This window comes from Lepus europaeus, chromosome 16 (assembly GCF_033115175.1).
Source record: "Lepus europaeus isolate LE1 chromosome 16, mLepTim1.pri, whole genome shotgun sequence".
NCBI classification, from domain to species: Eukaryota; Metazoa; Chordata; class Mammalia; order Lagomorpha; family Leporidae; genus Lepus; species Lepus europaeus.
In genome coordinates this window covers 91620336-91637918 of record NC_084842.1, presented here as the reverse complement: position 1 = coordinate 91637918, position 17583 = coordinate 91620336, and the positions used below count along the sequence as shown (strand labels likewise).

The following is a 17583-nucleotide window of genomic DNA, read 5'->3' as shown; positions in this document are numbered from 1 at the left end:
CTCTCTCTCTCTCCACCTCTGCAGGACATGAATGTGGGTGAAGCAAGATTAAATTCATTAAGTGATTGTTTAATAAAAGGCAGAAGTGAAAACTAATCACTTAGCAAAAGAAACATAAATCTTAGTTAACAAAACTGCCAAACGACTGTTTTAAAATTTACCGTAAATGAAAGAAGTTGAAAATATTTCCATTTCATTATTGTTTATGGGGCTAGCCTATTGTCCAGCTGAACTATGATTTTTGTACTTTTTATTAGTTGACTCTTTCTTTAGTGGAGCACTAAGTCTTTGATTATAACATAAATTGAAAATACATTATCTCAAACATACAAAACAATAAGTTGAAACTAAAACTGCTGAGAGAGCTACACATCCTGCACATGGTCATGGATTAGACTGAGTTGGCATTGGAGTCAGGTCAGGCCGCCTGCACAGCCCACGCCATCAGCCTCTGTGCTGTGTGCCATGCTGTTTAAGGGTGGCTCCAGGGACACAGGTTACATTTCCAGGGCAGAGCACAGCAGATGCGTGGAGACAGTGAGAGTGGCTTTTACTGCCAGAAAAATGTAGAGAGCCCGTGAGGACATCCATGAGGGTGCAGACAGGGCAGCTGGGCTTCCTGAGTTTCCTCCCTGTGACCCCAGGGCAGGGAGTTAACTCTGTCCTATTAACTTATCCAACCTAACCCTAACCCTAACCCTAACCCGAACCCTGACCCTGACCCTGACCCTGACCCGGACCCTGACCCGGACCCTGACCCAGAAACGGAACCTGACCCTGACCCAGACCATAACCCTAAACCTAACCTGAACCCGAAACCCTAACCTGAACACTAACCTTAACCCTAACACTTAACCCGAACCCTAACCCGAACCCGAACCCACCCTAAGCAGAACCCTAACCCTAACCTTACCCTGACACTGACCCCAAACCCCTAACCCCTAAGCCTAACCCCTAACCCTAACCCTAACCCTGACCCTGACCCTAAACCCCTAACCCTAACACTAACCATAACCCCTAACCCAACCCTAACCCCTAACCCAAACCCTAACCCCTAACCCTAACCCTGACCCTAACCCCTAACTCCTAACCCTAACCCTAACTCTAACCCTAACCCTAACCCGAACCCTGACCCTGACCCTGACCCAGACCCTGACCCGGACCCGGAACCTGACCCTGACCCTGACCATAACCCTAACCCTAACGTGAACCCGAACCCCTAACGCGAGCCCTAACCCTAACCCTAACCATTAACCCTAACCCTAACCTGAACCCGAACCCTAACCAGAACCCTAACCCTGACCCTGACCCTGACCCCAAACCCCTAACCCTAACCCCTAACCATAACCCTGACCCTAACCCTAACCCTAACGCTAACCCTAACCCTAACCCTAACCCCTAACCCTAACTCTAACCCCTAACCCTAACCCTAACCCTAACCCTAACCCTAACCCCTCACCCTAACCCTGGAGAGAGGCTGGAGAGAAGCTCCATGCCTGTAATACAGCCTTGGAGTCCCACAGGCGCCCTGAGCGTCTCAGTCGGCAACACAGCCTCAACCTGGGCGGAGGGACTTTGAGTATGGTGGGCAGGGAAAGCATTCCACACACAGGCAATATTCTTGCTGGGTAGGGAGGCTTGTATGAGAGAGGCCTCCTGTAAACGTAGTGGCTGTGGGAAAGCCTTGCTAGGTCAGCTTGCATTGCCCAAGAGGCCCCCATGTAGAGAGGAAAACTTTTGAATGTCATGTATGTGCCAAAATGTTTTATTAAAAGCCTAAATTCACTAAACATCAGAAAATGCATGTAGCAGAGAAACCTACAGCTGTAGTGAGTTTGAGAAACCCTTCCTAAAGTAGTCCTGCCTTACAAGACATCAGAGAATGCACACGGAGGAGAAACTGTATGAACGTGGTGAGTGTGGGGAAACTTCTTCCCAGAAGTCACACCTCGGGATGCATGAGGGTACTCACACTGGGAAGAAGCCCTGTGAATGTGACGCCTGTGGGAAAGCCTTCTGTAATAAGTCAGCCCTCACTGTCCATGAGAGAACTCACACAGGAGAGAAACCCTATTAGTGTGACGAGTGTGGGAAAAGCTTTTCCCAGAAGCCACGCCTCGGGATGCATCAGAGAACTCACACAGGAGAGAAGCCGTATGAACGTGATGAGTGTGGAAAAACCTTTTCCCAAAACTCCTGCCTCAGGGTGCATCAGAGAACTCACACAGGAGAGAAACCCTATCAATGTAATAAATGTGAGAAAACGTTCTCTAAGAACTCAGTCCTTTCTGTACATCAGAGAACTCACACAGGTGTAAAACCGTATGAACGTACTGACTGCAAAACCTCCTGCAAGAAGTCGCCCCTCACGGCACATGAGCGAACTCACACAGGGGAGAACCCCTATGAATGTAATGAGCACGGGAAACACTTCTACCATAAGGCACACCTCAACGTCCATGGGAGAATTCACACTGGGGAGAACCCCTATGAATGTAATGAGCACGGGAAACACTTCTACCATAAGGCACACCTCAACGTCCATGGGAGAATTCACACTGGGGAGAACCCCTATGAATGTAATGAGCACGGGAAACACTTCTACCATAAGGCACACCTCAACGTCCATGGGAGAATTCACACTGGGGAGAACCCCTATGAATGCAATGAGTGTGGGAAAGCTTTCTACCATGAGTCACACCTCAGAGTGCGTGAGAGTCTTCACACTGCAGAGCAGGGGTGCATCAAGCTACTGGAGACACGTCTGTGAGTGCAGGCAATGTGGAAAGTCCTTTCACCAGAGGCCGACCTCCGCAGGCATCAGAGACCCCACTCAGGAGAAAAACCCTATGAACGTAATGAATGTGGTAAAAGCTTTTGCCAGAAGTCAAACCTCATGAAACATCAGAGGATTCGCAAAGCGGGGAAGCCCTGTGGCAGACTGGCTATTGTTCCCCGTAAGCTACTTTTTCTAATCCCGCTGCCCTTGTGCACAGTGCCATGTGGTGAGCTGGCCAGGGGAATGGGGACGCGAATGGTGCACACTGCAGCTCATGCCAGATTTTTCATGCCTTCTGTGACTGAAGTACAGGTGACCCACCCCACCCCAGGTGGCCTTGGGGGTGGGAAAGGGCACTCTGATTCAGGACAGAAGGAACTCAATGGAAAGAGCAGTTTCTTCCACTGCTGTTCCAAAGCCTCCATTTTTCCTTTACGTCGGTGGGAAATTCGACTCTGTTGAGCCCAGGAATGAGTGATCTGTGTGCATCACAAAACAGCCAGCCCATTGCGGCTACCGACCTTGTGAACTTTCTCAGGGAAGCTACCAGTCCTGACAGGTAAGAAAACTGACACAAGAGAAACCTGTGTTGTCACCTTTTGTCCCCAGGTCAGTTTACAGAGACATCAAGGAAATCCTAAGGAGAAACAGGACAGCAAATAGGGAACCCCTTATCAGGTAAGAGCATCTCTGAACACTAAGAATAAAGGAAATTATAAATACCTTTAATGTGCCAAAGCTTTCAATGTAACTTCCAAAACCTGTGTATCTGAATTTGTGGTGATGGGAGAACTTTTTTGTATTAAGGTTATCAATATTCAAAAAAGGTTCTACACACTATTAAAAATATCTTAGATGTATCAGTTAAATATGAGTGGTGATATGGCCTGCCAGGGGTCCTCACTCTGCAGGCATTTTTGGTGTCACAGTGGGAAGTACTATGGCCTTGTAGTGGGTGGCAGCCAGGTTTGCTTCTCAACAGGCCACCGTGGGGTTTACGCACTCAAGTGAGCAGGATTTTCCTTTTCAACCCAGCAGTATGAGGGTTTGTCCGTGTTAACCGTGCTTTCCTCACTGGAGCCCACCTAACAGTGGCTCTCAGCGTTCCTGAGCCAGTCCCTGTGAGCGTGCAGACCCAGTACTGGGGACAAGGTCTGAAGAGAAAGAGTACGTCTAACCCCGCAGTGGACAAGGGGGCAGCTGATGGGTCTCAGGAACGGTGCTGCTCAGTGCGTGGCCTGGCCGGGCTGCTGACGACCTGACAGGCAAGTCAGCAGTCCAGCGGCCAAAGCAGGTTATGCATCCAGCGGCGGGGTGTCTTGGGCTAGGGTTCGGGTGCAGGTTAGGTTTCAGGTTCGGGTTCGGATCAGGGTCAGGGTCAGGGGTTAGGGGTAGGGTCAGGAGATAGGTTTAGGGTTAGGGGTAGGGTCAGGGTCAGGGTTAGGGGTTAGGGTTAGCGTTAGGGTCAGGGTCAGGGTCTGCATTCAGATTGGGGCTTGCAACGGAGTAGGATCCAGGTCTTCCCACTGTTTCTCCTCACCACCACCCTGCCCCTGGCACCCCTTCTCCTGGATAGAGGGCTTGCTGGGTGTGAGTTGGGTCAAATTCTTCCCAGGGTTTATCATTCAGGTTAGCAGGCTGGGCAGCCCCCTGCCCAGCAGAGAAGATCCCCCCAGGATGCCCACCTTGGGGGAAGGCTGTGAAGGTTGTCATATCCAACCGTCACCAAGGTGGTGTTGGTTACAACAATGAGTTTACCATGCAGCAGGGAATTAATTCACACAAGCACTGGGTAAACCAAAGGTTCCCAAAGTACCTGCAGAGAGCGGATTCCTCTGGCGACCACAACCCGAAGGGAGTTGGCTCTGAGAGTCTGCGCCGCGATGCCGCTGAGCCAGAGAAAGCAGGTCTCGTAGGAGTCTCAATGTCGGCTGGCCAGGGGGCTCACTCTGGGAGGGTCTGAGTGCAACTGGCCAACACAGAAGGGGCCCGAGGAAGAGTCCGCGCTCTGCCGCTCAGGAGTCTGCCTGGAGTCCCTCTGAGGCTGTTGCCCGTGGCTTCACCGTAGCCTCTGCCGGCCGCGGGCAGTGCTCCCTGGGGGTGGTGCAGCCGCGGCTTGTCCTATCTGGGAGCGGGTCAGGCTCTGTAGCTCATTACGCTTAGCGAGGCAGGTCAAGTTTCCTGCACTCCTGACACAAGGTTTTCAGACAGGGTTCTCCTGGGGGAGGCTGGAAGCACCGGCAGTTCCTGGGGCCTGGGCTGCTCGTGCCCTGCCTTTGCCTCGGGCCCCTGTGAGCACACACGCTACTCCTAGCTCGCCGCCCAGCGTCGCCATCTCCCCTCACAGTGGGAGAGATGCTCACGGCCTTGATGGTGGTGGTCCCTGGCGCAGACCGGCACTTACTCCGCACCTCACGTATCTTCGGCTCAGCCGTTGTGGTGGCAGCCTGTTGTGATCACATTTAAAGCAGGGAGCCACAGCACCGTTCTTCTTCAAAAAATTTTCTTTCTTTTTATCTTAAAGAGTAACAGAGATAGAGAGACAGAGGCCTCCACCCGCTAGTTCGCTCCCCGGATGGGCTGGCCGGCAGCTGGGAGCTTCCGGGCCCAAGCACCTGGGCCACCTTCGCTGCCTCCCCAGGCCACCAGCAGAGCTGGGTCGGGGTGGGCAGCGGGACTGGATCCCACGCCCATGTGAGACGCGGCTTCACCGCCGGCCACAGCAGGCCGTGGGGTCTCCCCGAGCCCGGGACGGGGATGGGGGCGCCCGCAACGGACGGAGGGAGGGAGGAGGGTGCAGGGGCAGCGGTGGCGACAGGCGCGGCCTCGGCGTCACCGGCCCCACGGAGAGCACCGAGGCCGCGCTCCGCGCCACAGTCCTCACGCGCGGCCTCAGGGCTTCGCAGCGCCCCGTCACGGCGGCTTTCCGGAGCGTGCGGCGCCGTGAGCGACCCCGCCGCAGCGGGCGCGGGCTTTGGCCCGGGCTCCCAGCCGGGCACGGACCGCCAGAGAACCCCAGCGCTCATGGGTGCCGAACTCCGCCGGAAACGGGGCGCCGACAGCTGCCTGGCGCGAGGCACAACTGAGGCAGCCACGCGGCGGAGCCCCGACCCCACAAAGCCCGCAGCTCCCAGCCTCCGCGGCGGCGGCCGGTGGCACAGGCCCGGGACCCGGAAGCGCGGGCTGCGTCATTTCCGGCGCGCCGCCGGACGTGACGTCACGCAGGCGCCGGCGGCTGTCAGGCCTGGGAGCTCTGGGCCGAGGCTGCTCCCGGACCCGGAAGCGGAGCGGCGGGGCGCGATGCGGCTGGGCTCCGGGACGTTCGCCGCCTGCTGCGTAGCGATCGAGGTGCTCGGGGTCGCGATCTTCCTGCGGGGCTTTTTCCCGGCTCCCGTTCGCTCCTCGTCCAGCACCGAGCACCGAGCAGAGCTCCCCGCGCCCGAGCCTTCGGCGGGTACGGACCCCTTCCCGGACGTCTCCGCTCGCAGGACCCCCCCTTCTCCCGGGGGAGCTCCTGTGCCGCCGCCCCCCACCCACCCCGCAGCCTCCGCTCTGCCCGCCCGGTGCCGCCGCGGCGGCTCTGCGCGCTCCCGAACGGGCTCCGGTCACTGCCTGCCCGGTGGGACGCGGCAGACGCGGTTCCCGCTAGCCCCTCGCTTTTATTCGGTGCGTTTTCTTCCCCCGAGGCGTCACACGGCCTCCCAGCCCTCACCCGCGCGGCCTACGGCGCAGGCTGCACCCGGCCCTGCCTGCCGAGCTGTTTCGGGTCAGACTCCCTAGGTGCTCCGCGCAGGGCCTCCCCTGTGCCAGGAACTCCCGGTCTCCCCGCGCCGCCCCTGGGCGGGGGCGCCCGAATGCTAAGTTTAAAATTGAATAAATTCAATTTCCTTTTTCTCTCTGTTCGAACAATTTTAGGAGCCACTTCCAACTGGACCGAGCGCCCCTCGCCTCTCTTTAGCAAAGTTGTCATTGTGCTGGTAGATGCCTTGAGAGATGATTTTGTGTTTGGGTCGAAGGGTGTGAGGTTTATGCCTTACACAACTCATCTGGTGGAAGAGGGAGCGTCTCACAGCTTTGTGGCTGAAGCAAAGCCACCCACAGTTACCATGCCGCGGATCAAGGTAAGCTGCACACGTGTAGGGGTTGCAGTCCCGCTGTTATGAGTGAGTTTGGTGCTGCCACCCGGCTGGAGCACGGTGCCGGAGGGGCCTCCCAGGGTCGGGATTTGTGTGAAGCAGCCAAAGCTCATGCCTCCCAGGAAGGTTAAGGATTTGTTTTTCGTTCTAAAGATTTATTTGTTTGTTTATTTTGAAAGAGTTACAGAGAGAGAAATCCGTCTGCTGGTTCGCTTTCCAGGTGGGCGCAGTGGCCAGCTCTGGGCCAGGCTCAAGCCAGGAGCCAGGAACTTTCTCCTCACACGCAGGTGGCAGGGACCCAGGTACTTGGGCCAGCCTCCATTCTTTGTCCAGGCCACCAGCAGGGAGCTGGATCAGAAGAGGAGCAGCCAGGACACAAACTGGCACCACGTGGGCTGCTGGCACGGGCAGTGGCTTCACCCGCTCTGCCAGCGCCAGACCCAAGCCAGATTCCAACCTGGAGGTGCCATCCTCCTTGGCAGCCTGTTCCTTGTTTTTTTGTTTCTTTCTTTTTAATTTATAGAAGAGTCAGAAAGTTCCTATCCTCTGTTTCACTTCCCAGATGCTTGCAATGGCAGGGCTGGTGCTATGAGCTGGGAACTCAATCCAGGTCTCCCATGTGGATGGCAGGGACCACAAGTGCTCGGGCCATCCCTGCTGCCTGCATCTCCTGCGTCAGCAGGGAGGTAGAAGTAGGAGCACAGCCTGGAGTTAAGCCCAGCACTGCAACGTGGGACACAGGCATTTTAATTGGCATCTCAACCCCAGGCCAAATGCCTGCCCCGTTGCTCCCTTCTTTTTTTCTTTTTCTTTTTTTTTTTTTTTTTTTTTAAGATTTATTTATTTACCTGAAAGTCAGTGTTACGGGGGAGAGAGAGAGGAAGGGAGGGAGGGGTCTTCCATCCAGTGGTTCACTCCCCAGATAGCTACAACATCCAGGGCTGGGCCAGGCCACAGCCCAGAGCTTCTTCCGGGTCTCCCAGGTGGGTGCAGGAGCCAAGCACTGGGGCCGTCCTTTGCTGCTGTCCCAGGCCATTAGCAGGGAGCTGGATTGGAAGTGGAGCAGCCGGGACACAGATGAGTGCCCATATGGGATGCCGGCTTTACCTGCTACACCACGAAGCTGGCACATGGTTCCCCCTGTAGTCATCAGCAGGTTGGTTACCATCGTGGAAGGAGCCTCTAGGGGTCTCTGGACTTTTTAAGAAGGAAGCAAATTCAGATAAGTTAGATTCTTGTCCAGAGTTGTAGTGTGTATAATGACCAGACCAGTAAGCCTTAGGTGTTCAGCCTGGAAGAGCTGTGGGTAAAGAAAACAGTAAAACGTCGACTGCCAAGAACTGGCCCAGCTGCTGTCTGCTGATCCTTTACTGGGTACAGAGCTGGGGAAATACTGTCTCTGCGCTCACGGGGCTTTCAGGTCAACAGGTCGGCGTCCGCACGGTGCACAGTCAGGAAGCGCAGTCAGCCAGGCAGAAGAGGGAAGGGGGTGACGCTCAGGGCCAGGGAGGCCTGGGAAGCTCGGCTGAGGACAGCCCACTCGAGGGGGCCTAGAGGAGCAGAGGAATGCAGTGTCTGCTGGTGGCTGGAACGCCTCCCCTCCTTGGCTCGCCCTGTGTTTCCTGAGAAGGAGCTACTGCATACGAATTTAAGGCCTGAGGGTAGCATTTGAGATGGTCAGCAGGTGTCCACTGGCTGAACAGGACAGTCTGGATGGTGGTTCACTGACACGTTCCCTGATTTCCTGCTCGGCACTTGTGGACGTGGTGTATTCCTCACGTGATACTGAGCACCTGCTGTGTCCCACACGGTGCTCTGGACCACAACGATTTCACTGGAGAACAAGACAGCGGTGTCCCATGGACAGAAGATCCGTAAGTGTGTGAGTCAGCGACCAAGCCACAGACGAAAGGGGGAGCAGACCCAGCTGCCGGAAAGCCAGAACTTGTATATGGCAAAGATGGGATCCATAAAGCACACTGAAAAAAGATTATAATAGGGATGTAACAAACAAGATGTTGACTCCACGATCCATGAAGAGGACCAGTTGACGGACAGACCAGTCCCGTGGGAAATGGGCGAAGGACCTCAAGAAGTCCACGCAGGAGGAAAGTGCCTGTAACATAAGAATAAGAACCAGATACAGACGAACGAAGAGCAGCAAGGTCAGGTTCTACTTGTCATGTTATAATAGGTAAAGGTTGGGGATGTCCACTCTTCCCAGGAAATGAGCTGGACAAGCGCCCTTGGTACCAGGGCATGAGTAGAAGCTGATGAAGCCCCTTGGTCCAGTCTGCCGTGCCTTTCCGCCTGGACCACCAGCGTCTCCAAATCCTGCCTGGGCCCTGCAGACACACTCAGGCCCTGCTGACCCACCCACAGCTCGTCTTCTGCCAGGTGTGGATGATGGACTCCCTAGACCCCGTGTGGCCTTGCCCCTGCTCCCCTCTGCTCCCTCCCTCGCTGTGTCCTCGTCTCCACTCCTGGCTGAGTTCGCCGAAAGCCCCACCTCACCTCCATAGCCCTTCTGTGGTAATTCCATAGGAAGCCTTTTAAACTAAGTGTCCATCGCAGTGGTCCAGGACACAGGCTGAAGTGCTTTGTAGCTTTATGTTTCCTGGTATGTCATTGAGGCGTAGTAGTTTAATACCATTTTGGTTAAAAAAAAGAAAGGGCATCTTTGTGATTATATACATATAGAAGAGTACAAAGATCCTCACCAAAAGTAACTGGTTACCTTGAAGAAGCAGAATTGTGGAGTGAGAGACTCACAGTGGAAACAACCTGAGATACAGTTTTCCTGCACTCATCTTTGTGTTCACCGTATAAGATTACACATGCAGCCCCCCACCCCCACCCCTCTGGGTTCTGATCCACACCCCAGGGTTGGGGTGTGTGTGTGTGGAGTCGTGACTATTTGTGCAGACAGCCGTCTCCCTGGAGTGTGCAGCAAATGATGTTTTATTTTTAAGCCTATCTTTCCACCATAGCTTAGCAGCCAGAGGTTTTGTCTCAGCACATCACGTAGGGAGGGACCCACCTTCCACAGGGGATCTGTGGTTGGGACACTCATTCGGTGTGCACACAGTGTGAGGATCTCCCCTGACTGGAGCAGGGCCTCGGACTTGTCCAGGAGGAGTGAGTGACCAGGGCCCTTCTTGGTCTCCTGAGTGTGCCTTCCAGACTCCCACAAACGTGCAGGTGTATATTACCCAGCTTCTTACCACTGTCACAGAATGCCTGAGGCACCCTAACTTTACGTACAGAAGAGAGTTCTCTTGGCACATGGTTTCAGAAGTATGAGACCATGGGCCTCTTGCTGGCGGAGTCCTGGATTGGCACAGAGCAGCACACGGCCACGGACAGGGAGATTCTGTCTGGTTTCTCTGCCCCTTCTTAGAAAGCCTCTGGGAGCCAACCATAGAGCCTCCACCCTAGTGACATAATCCAGCAGCCGCAGCAGGGAGCTTACAGATGTCTCCTACGGTTGCCTCATACTCCCCCCTGCCCCTTTTTTTTTTAACAAAGATTTATTTGAATGACAGGAAGAGACAATTTCCATCTGCTTTTTCACTCCCGGGTGGCCTCAACAGTCCCGGCTGAGCCAGGCCAAAGGTAAGAGCTTCGTCCAGGTATCCCATGTGACTGGCAGAGCCCCAAGCACTGGAGCCATCTTCTGCTGCTTTTCCCTGGCCATAAGCAGAGAGTTGGACCAGAAGTGGAGCAACTAGGACATGAACTGGTGCCCATAGGGATGCTGGCATTGAAGACACTGGCTTGACCCACTAAGCCACAGCATTGTGCCCCCCCACCCCACCCTTTTTTTTTTCCTTTAAATTAAAGATTTATTTATTTGAAAGGCTCCTGGCTTCAGTCTGGCCCAGCCCTGGCTAGTGTGACTGTTGGGCAGTGAGCCAGCAGATGGAAAGCCTCTCTCTTTCTCCCTCCCTCTCTATCAAATGAATAAGTAAATCTTTAAAAAGCAAACAAACTAAAAAGAAAAACGAAACTCCTGAAGGGGGTCAGCGTTGTGCAGCAGGTTATGCCACCGCTTGTGACACCCGTGTCGCGTGTCCAAGCAGGGTTCCGGTCCTGCTGTGCCGCCTGTGACACCCGTGTCGCATAGAGCAGGGGTTCAGGTCCTGCTGCCGCCTGTGACACCCATGTGGCATGTCCAAGCAGGGCTCAGGTCCTGTGACACCCGTGTCACGTGTCCGAGCAGGGCTCAGGTCCTGTGACACCCGTGTCACGTGTCCGAGCAGGGCTCAGGTCCTGCTGCCGCCTGTGACACCCGTGTCACGTGTCCGAGCAGGGCTCAGGTCCTGTGACACCCGTGTCACGTGTCCGAGCAGGGCTCAGGTCCTGTGACACCCGTGTCGCGTATCCGAGCAGGGCTCAGGTCCTGTGACACCCGTGTCACGTGTCCGAGCAGGGCTCAGGTCCTGTGACACCCGTGTCACGTATCCGAGCAGGGCTCAGGTCCTGCTGCCGCCTGTGACACCCGTGTCACGTGTCCGAGCAGGGCTCAGGTCCTGTGACACCCGTGTCACGTGTCCGAGCAGGGCTCAGGTCCTGTGACACCCGTGTCGCGTGTCCGAGCAGGGCTCAGGTCCTGCTGCCGCCTGTGACACCCGTGTCATGTGTCCGAGCAGGGCTCAGGTCCTGTGACACCCGTGTCGCGTATCCGAGCAGGGCTCAGGTCATGCTGCCGCCTGTGACACCCATGTGGCGTGTTCGAGCAGGGCTCAGGTCCTGTGACACCCATGTGGCGTGTCCGAGCAGGGGCTCAGGTCCTGCTGCTGCCACCTGTGACACCTGTGTTGTGTATCCAAGCAGGGCTCAGGTCCTGTGACACCCATGTGGCGTGTCCGAGCAGGGGTTCAGGTCCTGCTGCCGCCTGTGACACCCATGTGGCGTGTCCAAGCAGGGGCTCAGGTCCTGTGACACCCGTGTCGCATATCTGAGCAGGGTTCAGGTCCTGCTGCCGCCTGTGACACCCGTGTCATGTATCCAAGCAGGGCTCAGGTCCTGTGACACCCGTGTCACGTATCTGAGCAGGGCTCAGGTCCTGTGACACCCATGTGGCGTGTCCGAGCAGGGGCTCAGGTCCTGCTGCTGCCACCTGTGACACCTGTGTTGTGTATCCAAGCAGGGCTCAGGTCCTGTGACACCCATGTGGCGTGTCCGAGCAGGGGTTCAGGTCCTGCTGCCGCCTGTGACACCCATGTGGCGTGTCCAAGCAGGGGCTCAGGTCCTGTGACACCCGTGTCGCATATCTGAGCAGGGTTCAGGTCCTGCTGCCGCCTGTGACACCCGTGTCATGTATCCAAGCAGGGCTCAGGTCCTGTGACACCCGTGTCACGTATCTGAGCAGGGCTCAGGTCCTGTGACACCCATGTGGCGTGTCCGAGCAGGGGCTCAGGTCCTGCTGCCACCTGTGACACCCATGTGGCGTGTCCAAGCAGGGGCTCAGGTCCTGCTGTGCCGCCTGTGACACCCATGTCACGTGTCCGAGCAGGGCTCAGGTCCTGCTACACAGCTTCCTGCTGAGGCAGCAGGGAAGGGTGTGGTGGTGTAAGGACTTGAGCCCCTGCCACTCATGTGGGAGACCCAGCTGGAGCTCCTGCCATGGGTGTTGCAAGCATTTGGGGAGTGACCCAGTGAATGAAAGGTCTCTATCACTCTGCCTTTCAAGTCAGTAAATAAGCAAGGGCCTCTGTGTGTGGTGTCAACATCCCACGTGGGCACCTGTTCATGGCCTGGCTGCTCCACTTCCGATCCAGCTCTATGCTAATGGCCTGGGATAGCAGTAGAAGATGGCCCATGTGTTTGGGCCCCTGCACCCACGTGGGAGACCAGGAGGAAGCTCCTGGCTCCTGGCTTCTGGCTTCAGATAGGCTCAGCTCCAGCCATTGCGGCCATTTAAGGAGTGAACCAGAGGGTGGAAGACCTTACTCTCTTGTGCTTGCTCTCTATAAACAACTGCCTCTCAAATAAACAAATCTTTAAATAAATAAGTAGTTTAAAAAAAAAAAAAGTCCTGCTTAGAGACTGCTATCTCCCTGTGTTTCCACTCTAAGGGGACAGTAGCATTGCTGCATTGTGAAGTGTGGTATGTGTGTGTCATGTGGCGCAAACTTGAATCCTAGGTGGGAACCTTCCTTAGGATTCGTACACAGGAGGGTTTGCATGTGCCCCCACTCTGGCCACGGCTGTGAGTAGCTGTCCCAGCGACCTCCCTTGTGCAGGTCCCCCACTCTGGCCACGACTGTGATGTAGCTGTCCCAGCCTCCTCCCTTGTCCAGGTCCCAACTCTGGCCATGGCTGTGATATAGCTGTCCCAGCCGCCTCCCTTGTCCAGGTACCTCCACTCTGGCCACAGCTATGATGTAGCTGTCCCAGCCTCTTCCCTTGTCCAGGTCCCCACTCTGGCCACGGCTGTGATGTAGCTGTCCCAGCCTCCTCCCTTGTCCAGGTCCCAACTCTGGCCATGGCTGTGATATAGCTGTCCCATCCTCCTCCCTTGTCCAGGTACCTCCACTCTGGCCATGACTGTGATGTAGCTGTCCCAGCCTCCTCCCTTGTCCAGCTCTCCACTCTGGCCATGGCTATGATGTAGCTGTCCCGCCTCCTCCCTTGTCCAGGTCCCCCACTGTGGCCACGGCTGTGATGTAGCTGTCCCAGCCATCTCCCTGGTCCAGGTCCCAACTCTGGCCACGGCTGTGAGTAGCTGTCCCAGCCATCTCCCTGGTCCAGGTCCCCCACTCTGGCCACGGCTGTGATGTAGCTGTCCCAGCCTCCTCCCTTGTCCAGCTCTCCACTCTGGCCACGGCTGTGATGTAGCTGTCCCAGCCTCCTCCCTTGTCCAGCTCTCCACTCTGGCCATGGCTATGATGTAGCTGTCCCAGCCATCTCCCTTGTCCAGGTCTCCACTCTGGCCACGGCTGTGATGTAGCTGTCCCAGCGACCTCCCTTGTCCAGGTCTCCACTCTGGCCACGGCTGTGATGTAGCTGTCCCAGCCTCCTCCCTTGTCCAGGTCTCCACTCTGGCCACGGCTGTGATGTAGCTGTCCCAGCCACCTCCCTTGTCCAGGTCCCCACTCTGGCCATGGCTGTGATGTAGCTGTCCCAGCCACCTCCCTTGTCCAGGTCCCCACTCTGGCCATGGCTGTGATGTAGCTGTCCCAGCCATCTCCCCTGTCCAGGTCCCCACTCTGGCCATGGCTATGATGTAGCTGTCCCAGCCATCTCCCCTGTCCAGGTCTCCACTCTGGCCACGCCTGTGATGTAGCTGTCTCAGCCACCTCCCCTGTCCAGGTACCTCCACTCTGGCCACGGCTGTGATGTAGCTGTCCCAGCGACCTCCCTTGTCCAGGTCCCCACTCTGGCCATGGCTGTGATGTAGCTGTCCCAGCCTCCTCCCTTGTGCAGGTCTCCACTCTGGCCATGGCTGTGATGTAGCTGTCTCAGCCTCCTCCCTTGTCCAGGTCTCCACTCTGGCCACGGCTGTGATGTAGCTGTCCCAGCCACCTCCCTTATCCAGGTCTCCACTCTGGCCATGGCTGTGATGTAGCTGTCCCAGCGACCTCCCTTGTCCAGGTCCCCACTCTGGCCATGGCTGTGATGTAGCTATCCCAGCCGCCTCCCTTGTCCAGGTCCCCCACTCTGGCCACGCCTGTGATGTAGCTGTCTCAGCCACCTCCCCTGTCCAGGTACCTCCACTCTGGCCACGGCTGTGATGTAGCTGTCCCAGCCACCTCCCTTATCCAGGTCTCCACTCTGGCCATGGCTGTGATGTAGCTGTCCCAGCGACCTCCCTTGTCCAGGTCCCCACTCTGGCCATGGCTGTGATGTAGCTATCCCAGCCGCCTCCCTTGTGCAGGTCCCCCACTCTGGCCACGCCTGTGATGTAGCTGTCTCAGCCACCTCCCCTGTCCAGGTACCTCCACTCTGGCCACGGCTGTGATGTAGCTGTCCCAGCCACCTCCCTTATCCAGGTCTCCACTCTGGCCACGGCTATGATGTAGCTGTCCCAGCCACCTCCCTTGTCCAGGTCCCCACTCTGGCCATGGCTGTGATGTAGCTGTCCCAGCGACCTCCCTTGTCCAGGTCCCCACTCTGGCCATGGCTGTGATGTAGCTATCCCAGCCGCCTCCCTTGTCCAGGTCCCCACTCTGGCCATGGCTGTGATGTAGCTGTTCCTGCCACCTCCCTTGTCCTCTTAGGTGGGAGGACTGCGGTGAACCCCAAGTGTCCATCCATGCAGCCGAGTCCTCTTTGCAGAGTTTGCTGTCCCCTTCTGCAATCTGCAGCTCTTACTCCCATTTCTGTCCCAGCATTCCTGGGGATGTCCTGGTGTCGTGCTCACCTGTGTCATCTGGACAGTGGTCTTCATCACCTTACTCATGGTGTGTGTTTGGATTCTGTGGTCTGATTCTTAAATGTTTCTTTGCACAGGCACTGATGACAGGGAGCCTCCCCGGTTTCATTGATATCGTCAGGAACCTCAATTCTCCTGTGCTCCTGGAAGACAACGTGATTGGACAGGCAAAAGCAGCTGGGAAGAGAATGATCTTCTATGGAGATGAGACATGGGTGAAGCTGTTCCCAAAGCATTTTGTGGAATATGATGGAACAACCTCATTTTTTGTGTCAGATTACACGGAGGTCAGTTTAACACAAGAGAGGTATGTTGCACAGGAGAGCCTGGTATCTCCAGGACTTGGTGAGAGGCAGTGGTGTTTTGTGTGTGGGTTTTAATTTATGTAGTGTGAATTTGTGTTACACAAGTTGTTCAGTCGTGTAACCAGGGACGGCCCAGGGTTGTCAGCCCTGGTGTGAGCAAGACTCTGTGCAACCCCACGAGGGTGTCAGGCAGAGGAGCTACAGCGGCGCCTGGCTGTGAGTGGCAGCTCTGCAAGTGGACAGAATGGGAGGGCATCTGTGCGGAGCAGCCCCGGGGCCCACTAGGGACCCTCCAGCTGCTTGGTCCTGCTGTGAGGACAGGCGGTGAACCGGGCAGAGCCTGGTCCTGAGGGGTGCTGGCTGGGGGCGGTGCAGGCTCCTCCACATCAGAGTGGCCTGGGCAGAGGCAGGCTGCATGTGGCACATCCGTGCTGGGCCAGGTTGTAGCTTCTCATGCCTTCTGCAGTCTCACTTGTGCAGACACGGCACTCGGGAGCCCAGAGCTGGGCTGGCTGAGGCCCCGCGGCTGCCCCAGCTAAAGGCCCTGTCCGGGGCTGCTGAACGGCTAACCTCGGGCATGTTTCTCTCAGAAACCAGGGGTCCTTGGGTCCTCCCCGGAGAATGGTCGTTCTCTGAGGAAACTCACAGGCGCCCTCCGCGTCGCTGCCCTCTGCTGCCTGTCGTTAACCGACCTTCGCCCGTGGTCACCTCCTGTCTTTGCTCAGAATCAGTAAAGGCCAGCAGTGATATCACAGGAAAAAATGTCATCAGGAAACTCTTGTTTGTGTCGTCTGTGCTGTGTATGCTGCCCACAACCTGGTTAGCAAAAACTTAAGGTTAGCCTAGTTGCTGATGTTCATGGTTTGTCACGACAGTTTTTTCTGTCTTTCATATTCCCAAAATTCTCATTGCCTAAAATGAACCCCTAGATTTGAAAATGACTCTGTTGTTTTGTCCTTGGAAAGTGAAGAAAAGGGAAAATTATTTACGTGTACATTTCCTCCCTTAAAGGTTGATAATAACGTCACGAGGCATCTGGATAAAGTGCTAAAAAGAGGAGACTGGGACGTGCTAATCCTGCACTACCTGGGGCTGGACCACATCGGCCATGTTTCCGGGCCCAGTAGCCCCCTTATTGGGCACAAGCTTAGCGAGATGGACAATGTGCTGATGAAGATTCACACCTCGCTGCTGGCCAAGGTGAGGCCCACTGTGGCAGGCCTTCCCACGGGTGACGTTTCCTAGGGAAGCAGCTGCCGCGAGGACTCGGGTGACCCGTGTGAGCCTCACCCCCATCAGCCTGCCAGCCGCACTTCAGGCTCACTTCCGGTGTCCCTGCAGAGAGTGGCTTTTCTCTGCCCACCCGGAGTTCACTGCCTGACTCCTCCTGAAGAGGGAGAAACCAGGTGGCAGCAGTCCTTCCTGGAACTCACGTTCTAGCCAGGAGACGCAAGAAGCGCACTAGACGAGTCTGCTGCAGAGTTGGGCTCAGGGCTAGGCAGGAGGCGGCACTCCCGGGCCGAGGAAAGGCCATCATTCTAGTAGGGTGTTCACGGGCGCCCTTCCGTGAGCACCTGTGGGGGAGGGCGATGCACACCACCTGTGGGTGTGTTCCGGGCGGAGATGCAGCTGGGGTTGGGACACGCCCGCCTCCAGGTCCCAGAGCAAGAATGGTCGTGGCTGCAGTGTGGGGGCACAGGAGTCTTGGGGGGACCCCTGTGGTCCAGAGCCCTCTCTGTGTGCTGTGTGTTTCTTTGCTCCACAGATGGGGAAACAGGCAGGAAGCACCATGTGCCCAGGGTTTCACAGCTTGGAAGTGGCACTTTCAGAAACCAAATATGAATCTTCTCCCAGCAGACGCCTTAAATACGGCCCTGCCGTGAGCTGCATGCCGCTCTCGCTTGCCTTGTGAGGTTATTTCTCTGTGACCCTGTGGTCTGGCTGTGAGCTCGTTAGGGGTTGAGAAGACAACCATTTATGAAG

At 56.2% G+C, this 17583-nt stretch overlaps 1 protein-coding gene and 1 long non-coding RNA gene across 7 annotated transcripts in view; one reads left to right on the top strand and one right to left on the bottom strand.

Annotated features, from left to right (window-relative positions):
- On the bottom strand, positions 1-5879 carry LOC133774930 (uncharacterized). Its single transcript, XR_009868186.1, has 3 exons — positions 4596-5879; positions 2702-2847; positions 1-18 (listed from the first exon to the last, which is right to left on the bottom strand). It is a non-coding gene; the product is annotated as an uncharacterized LOC133774930 (long non-coding RNA).
- Positions 5880-6036: 157 nt separating this feature from the next.
- Positions 6037-17583, top strand: part of PIGG (phosphatidylinositol glycan anchor biosynthesis class G (EMM blood group)) — a 33566-nt gene continuing 22019 nt past the window's right edge. For all 6 annotated transcript variants that reach the window (XR_009868235.1, XR_009868234.1, XM_062213644.1 and 3 more), the window contains exons 1-4: positions 6037-6233; positions 6695-6900; positions 15373-15582; positions 16612-16800. Coding sequence is in view for 4 of the 6 variants with exons in the window: in XM_062213644.1 (XP_062069628.1) it covers positions 6080-6233; positions 6695-6900; positions 15373-15582; positions 16612-16800 (759 nt within the window). In the remaining 2 variants the exon portion in view is untranslated. The remainder of the gene's footprint in view (positions 6234-6694; positions 6901-15372; positions 15583-16611; positions 16801-17583) is intronic.